This window comes from Mytilus californianus, unplaced genomic scaffold (genome assembly GCF_021869535.1).
Source record: "Mytilus californianus isolate M0D057914Y unplaced genomic scaffold, xbMytCali1.0.p SCAF_11, whole genome shotgun sequence".
NCBI classification, from domain to species: Eukaryota; Metazoa; Mollusca; class Bivalvia; order Mytilida; family Mytilidae; genus Mytilus; species Mytilus californianus.
This window is the reverse complement of record NW_026262593.1, coordinates 430,971-437,990: the sequence shown is the minus strand read 5'-3', so window position 1 is coordinate 437,990 and position 7,020 is coordinate 430,971. Positions and strand designations below refer to the sequence as shown.

The 7,020-nt window shown below is 32.8% G+C and overlaps 1 protein-coding gene across 1 annotated transcript; it reads right to left on the bottom strand.

The window, feature by feature from the left end:
- Nucleotides 1–206: 206 nt before the first annotated feature.
- On the bottom strand, nt 207–5,266 carry LOC127719316 (beta-1,3-galactosyltransferase brn-like). Its single transcript, XM_052225372.1, has 2 exons — nt 4,909–5,266; nt 207–3,839 (listed from the first exon to the last, which is right to left on the bottom strand). Exons 1-2 carry the CDS (start codon nt 4,938–4,940, stop codon nt 2,882–2,884), a joined length of 990 nt encoding a protein of 329 aa, XP_052081332.1. The 5' UTR covers nt 4,941–5,266; the 3' UTR covers nt 207–2,881.
- Between the last annotated feature and the right edge of the window lie 1,754 nt (nt 5,267–7,020).

Below are 7,020 nucleotides of genomic sequence, written 5' to 3'. Positions count from 1 at the left end.
TATCTTGTTGTCGTACATTTAATTGTCTTGACATTAAAAAATAATTCTTATATGATTTGCATATTAGGGAATACGTTAATATGATTGGTCGAGAGGGCTTCCGGTAATTGATCTTGACGTTTTTCATTTTTCGATAGACGACGTTGACAGAACTATTTTTTGTAACCAATGAAAACAAGATAGCGGTGATAATAACAAAAACCGGCTCGACGTTAAAAATATTTATTTTTACTTCGCGTGCATCGTCAAATTAAATAATAAATACAAAACATCTATTTGAAAGAAAATCAGATATTTTTTTAGTTTATTTTTTCAGATAGCAAAGTAAACCAAAAAATATATTCATGCGCCAGGTCAACTCAATGCCACAAATTCACAATTTACGTGTGAAAGAAGTTACGAGTGGAGAAATCAAATTTCTTATCTCCAATTTTAGAGAATTATAAGGATTAAACTACTTTTTAGAGGAATTTATTGGTGTATTAACTGCACTAAGTCACTCACAAACATATGTCTTTTGGCTCGATGGCGTCAACTTAGGCAATATCCTTCATCATAAATTAGTTCAGTCGAAAATACCTCCTTATTTTAAAGATCAGTCTGTACCAATAATTTCTTATACCTATACCAAACCAATTGCAACTAAAATTTTCAATTACAAACACGTTTTGCAGGATCTCAACATTGACGACTTCAAGTCTAAACCTCCTGATTGCACCTGTGCTAGTTCCCAATTCACATATAATCCGGCTGGCCACGTTATCACCAGAGACTTCAACATTGTCAATAACACTTCCCTACGAAATTTGTTATCAAAAGGTCCGAAATATCGTGAGCCTAAATCCATCAATTGGAAATACAACTTCAAAATATTAAGAAAGAAGACGTAGATACTCTTTCCGAATGGATTAAGGCTGTGAGGTCGTTGATACAAATCCGAATTAAGACACTAAATGGGTCAACCCACATTACCTCAATTTTTAAAGACCCAAAAGTTGCAAAATACTTGTCCTACCTTCATGACAAATATGTTGTTGTCCCCGCAGATAAAGCCCCAAACAACATCTTTTTTGTGTGTAAATATCATTACATAAACTGCTTGATAAATGAATAAGTTATTGACAATTCATTGGGAAACTCAACATATACCCTCACGACGCTTACCAAAGAGGAAATCCTAGATAATCATAGGTCTGTTTTATCTTCCTTTGGAATTTCAACCAAATCTTCCATCACTGTATTGGATACCTAAACTACATAAGTGTCCTTACAAACAACGGTATATTGCTGGGTCTTCCAAGTGCTCCACGAAACCTCTTTCTAAATTATTAACATCTATTTTATCAGCAATCAAAGCCAGGCTCCAAAGTTATTGTTAAACTGCCTATTCTAGAGGTTGCGTGAATCAGATGTGGATACTGAAAATTCCAAAGATCTTTTAGAGTACATACAATCTAAGACACTCTCATCTTGCAATAGTATTAAACATTTGACTTTTCTACACTTTACACAAGTATTCCCCATTCCAAACTAAAAGACAAATTGAAAGAGTTGGTATTACTTTGTTTCATTAAAAAGAATGGCGAACGTAGATATCTTGTCTTTGGGAGGGATAAATTCTACTTTGTAAAGAATCACTCTGATTCAAACAAAAAATTCTCTGAAACTGACATTATCAAGATGCTTGATTTCTTGAATGACAACATATTTGTTACGTTTGGAGGGCGTGTTTTTCAACACTGTCGGAATTCCAATGGGAACCAATTGTGCCCCTCTTCTTGCCGACTTGTTTTTTTATTATTATGAGGCTGACTTCATACAGGAACTTCTTAGGAAGAAAGATAAGAAGTTAGCAATATCCTTCAACTTTACGTTCCGCTATATAGATGATGTTCTCTCACTAAATAATACAAAATTTGGTAACTATGTTGAACGAATCTATCCCATAAATAAAAAATAAAGGATACTAAAGATACAGTTAAGTCTGCCTCATATCTTGACTTACATCTAGAAATTGACAATGCGGGTCGGTTGAAAACAAAACTTTACGACAAAAGAGATGATTTCAGCTTCCCAATTGTGAATTTTCCGTTTCTATGTAGCATCATTCCAGCAGCGCCTGCATACGGAGTATGTATCTCCGAATTGATACGATATTCCCGGGCTTGTTTTTATTCTATCATTATTTCCTTGATAGAGGATTGCTATAGGAAGTTATAAAACCAAGAGTTCCAAATGGTGAAGTTGAAATCATCCCTTCGTAAATTTTACGGACGCCATCGCGAGTTGGTTGACCGTTATTGAATAACCATTTCACAGATGATATCAGATATGTTTCTTATGTCTTAACTACAATACCCTTCCCTTTTCACGAATGTGACCTACATGATTACCAGATTTGTTATAACATAAGCAACACGACAGGTGCCACATGTGGAGCAGGATCTGCTTACCCTTCCGGAGCACCTGAGATCACTCCCAGTTGTTGGTGGGGTTCGTGTTGCTTAGTCTTTAGTTTTTCTATGTTGTGTCATCTGTACTATTATTTGTTTGTTTGTCTTTTTATTTTTGGCCATGGCGTTGTCAGTTTGTTTTCGATCTATGAGTTTGACTGTCCCTCTGGTATCTTTCGTCCCTCTTTTGTAGACGAAACCCGCGTCATCCGAACAAAATTTTAATCCAGGTATCTATGATTATTTTTTTTTTCATGATTTCTGAATAATCTTTTTCTTCAATCTGTTGTTTTTTACAACGTGTGTAGATTACATAGCACAGTAAGTCTAAAGATAAAGGAAATATTGTTTATACAAGATATCAATTTTATGAGATGAAGGTAACTGTTGACAATTTAAAGTCAATAATGGATCTTTGATTGTTTCATTTAAAAATAGAGACTTAACGTCATAGCCTTCCATTCCTTGATCAACATATCGTAACTTTTATAATCAGGGCTGGATATCTTTTTTAAAAGTTCATGTCCAGGAGCAAACACTGGCAAGAACCCTTCATTATGTTCCAGTGAAATATTAAGCATATTTGCTAGTATACCAATATATGCATCTTCAATTCTAATAACTTTTGAATACTTGATACCGTCATTTAGTGCTTTTATAACCATCATGTTTGTAATTGCTGTTCCTCCTATTAAATACGGTGGCCAAAAATTGAACTCATATTCATCTACAGAGATATACCATTTCGAAGACCTCTTACGAAACGGTTTTGCGTGTGTAACTTTAAATCCTATCATTTTCATTTCGAATGCAGTTAAACGTTTTAAAGCCATGTTCAATAAGTTTTGTGAGTTGACAAGCCGATCATCATCCACGAAATGAATGAATTTTGTCTGAATATTCATATCACATAACCAGGCAATCGAGAAAACTGTTTTATACACCAGATTATTGTATATATCTTGCATATCGAACTGTAGAATATCATCATAAATATTAGATTCTAAATCTATAAATAACTGAAACGATTCACTATATCCAATGATAAAAACTGTTACAATACGTATGGATGTTTCATTTCCCCATGTTTCACGGATTGCCATTCTCTGACTTATGTTTTCAACAGAAGATTTGACTAGGTATATAATATCAACGAATCGACATAAGGTCGGTTTACATTTAGTCTGAAGCGGATTTTTAAGGAGTCTGTAAGACGAAGTTAGATTATTTAATGACAACATCGAAGTTTTCCGAGTCAATCGTATTTCATTAATAAAATCACTCACGTTTTTATAGATATAGTTCAGCTGAACGTATTCCTTCTCCTTCTGTCTGTTTGTAATATATCGGACGAAGAATAAGAAAAACATAAAGCAACATAAATGCCTGAAAATAAAATTCATGAGTATGTTTTAATGACTTAAGAACGTATCCAAACTGTACAATTAACTATTAGAGCAAAGAATGACAACAGACAAAAATTCAAGAGATTTGAACACGAAATGGATCATTTTAAGCAGGTCTTTCTAACCATTATCAATTGAATGTTCAGATATTTGCTTTTGTATTTAAAGTGAACTGAGGTTCAATTCTTATAAATCTATTACGAAGATAACAATAAACACGAATTGCAGGACTCACATCAACTCCAATATTTGCAAATGCGGGTGCGCTTTGGCAAAATAATTAAATAAAGTTTAATAAAAAAATAACTGAAAGTGTATCGAAACAGACATCAACATTCTGGAGAATCATTCAACACATTTCAAACACTGCCTATCAATATTATTTGTATGTTGAAAAATTACTTAATAGGACGGAAAATAACCAAACTTATTCGACAGGTTGTAACAATGCATATGTATATATTTAAAAGTAAGGCGAAATCTGCAATCCCCCTTAAGAAAATTTGGATAGCATATATAGCTGTTCAATTATAATGTTCGCTTCAAACTGAAATAAAGTCAACCATTTTTATCTATTTGTTCCTCAACTGTTTTTAAACATATATGTATGTTACTTACGCATCACTACTATCAAACATTTAGATTGCTATGTTTTGTTTTAATTAATGACCAATAAGGCCATGTAAACATAGGAAAACATTAATATTTCATCAACCTGACATTAAAGGTCAGATTTGAAATTAATGTAAGTTGAACGCATTATAATTGATTTGATTTTTGATGTTTAACGCCACTTTTAAGCACCGCTTTTGGGCTATTTCGTGGCGGCCAGTTTTTATTGGTGGAGGAAGCCGGAGTGCCCGGAGAAAACCACCGACCTTCGATAGGAAAACTGACAATCCTAGTCAATAAAGGTTGGAGTCGAGTGCACCCGCACGAGCGGGGTTCGAACTCACAACCTCAGTGTTGACTGGCTAGTGATTACAGTAGTAACTACTTAGACCACTCGGCCACCGAGGCCCCTGAACGCATTATAACTTAGTACTTACTTTTTATAGCGTATGATGATTTTTTTCTGCATTCTAAATTATAAATTGCACCAAGTCAGGTATATGACGATTATTTTTTTTTTTTGTTCATTGATGATCGATTGAAACTATTTCCCAAATAGAAGACAGTTCATCTATGCTGACACTGTTAATTAAATGTTCCTTGATTAAGAAAATTCCTGCAGAAAAAAGTTTACGTCAAAGATATTCTTTAATTTATAAATGATTAGATAAAATTAAGTTAAAGTTTTGAAAATTTTATAATAGTGTGCATACATTGCTGATAATATTCAAAAGTAAGAATACATTTAGTCAGCCATGCATTACGGCAAAATGATTACTGTTTCAGCATGAGTGATTTATTGTTTCATTGTAGTATAAGGCTTTTAATGAATTGAATTCACAACGTTGAAATGGTTCAATATAACAAAAAGGTCAATTGTCCGATCTGAAATATATAGATAATTAAGGAATGACTTAATGTCTATGAATAAATAACATAAAAAATGTGGTGCACATATAGAATATATCATTTTGAAGCATATAATGTATATTACGTTGAATTACAATAATGCAAAAATATAATGCAGATGAAAACAGTTCACCGAAGTAAGTTATTTGTACGACTCAATAAAAAACTATACAACATTAAAAACTAAAACTTTTTACCATAGATTAATTTGAAATTGAAATAATAAATAACTAATACTGATGGTTACGGCTCATCAAGTTGCACCTGGTCTCAATTTTTCCGCATTGACAGTATAGACCAAAACTATAGTATGTATAATCAAAATACAAGGTACAACAAGCCAGTACCAGATAAAACAATTATTCAGAAAAGTAGTTTGCCTTTAGTGAGTAAAAATCAAAGAGTCTACATGGATGTTTAGGTTTCACATTTTATATAATCTACATGCAAAAAATGGGACTAGCCGAGTAAATCTAAATTCACACCGCTCTTTATAACAAATAATGTAAAAAACTGTTAATTGGATGTTTTACAGTTCCCCAAAAAAAAAGTGTTTAACCAGTTACGTTGGCTTCTAAAATCTTAACAACTTTTTAAGGCTATAAATCACAACAAGGAAAATGTTAATAGTTTTTTTTTCAGTCATTCAAACATTTCCATGATATAAGGCAAATACGACTGTCCAGTATTGTCAAAGTAATAGGGTCAGAATATCCTTACATTTAATTAGATACTGATCTGGTCAAATTTTGTTGTGTCAGGTGTTATGCAAATATATAAAGTTTGCTTAAATATTGTATGCGTACATTTATAAGGATTCTTTCCTTCTAATAAAATGTATTGTTTCGGTATTATAATTGAATTGATCATTAAAAAGATATTAAAACCATTTCAAACAAATATCATTTATTATCATCATTATTTTTTTATTTTCTGTGGATTCATTTCTTTTCGTGGATACCAATTTTCCTGGACTCAGGAAAATTGTATTTTCGTAGATATTTGATTTCGAGGTTGTGTCAAAGTTTTATAAAAGCATATAGCAAAATTGTACAGGTATAAAATTGAGAATGGAAATGGAGAATATGTCAAAGAGACAACAACCCGACCAAAGAGCAGATAACAGCCGAAGGCCACCAATGGGTCTTCAATGAAACGAAAATGCCGCACCCGGAGGTGGGCCTCAGCTGGCCCCTAAATAAAAGTGTGTACTAGTTCAGTGAAAAAGGACGCCATACTAAACTCCAAAACATATAAATGAACTAAAATTAAAAAAAACATACAAGACTAACAAAGGCCAGAGGCTCCTGACTTGGGACAGACGCAAAAATGCGACGGGGTTAAACATGTTTTGTGAGATCTCAACCCTACCCCTATACATGTATGTATGTATGTAACATATCCGTCCAAATCAAGATTAACCAAAGGGAACGAAAACTCGTTTTTTTTTCGTATATCTTTAATATAGTTTCCCTTGTGAAACTGAAATATCCAAATCATGGCAGTTATTGAGAGGTTCACTTAAAGAAATTTCTTTAAGGCAAATGTCAGCAATAAATTTTAAACGTTCCTGATTATTTGACAAAGAATATCATCAAATTAACGGTAGGCATTGTTAAAAATATCAATTAAATGAGATT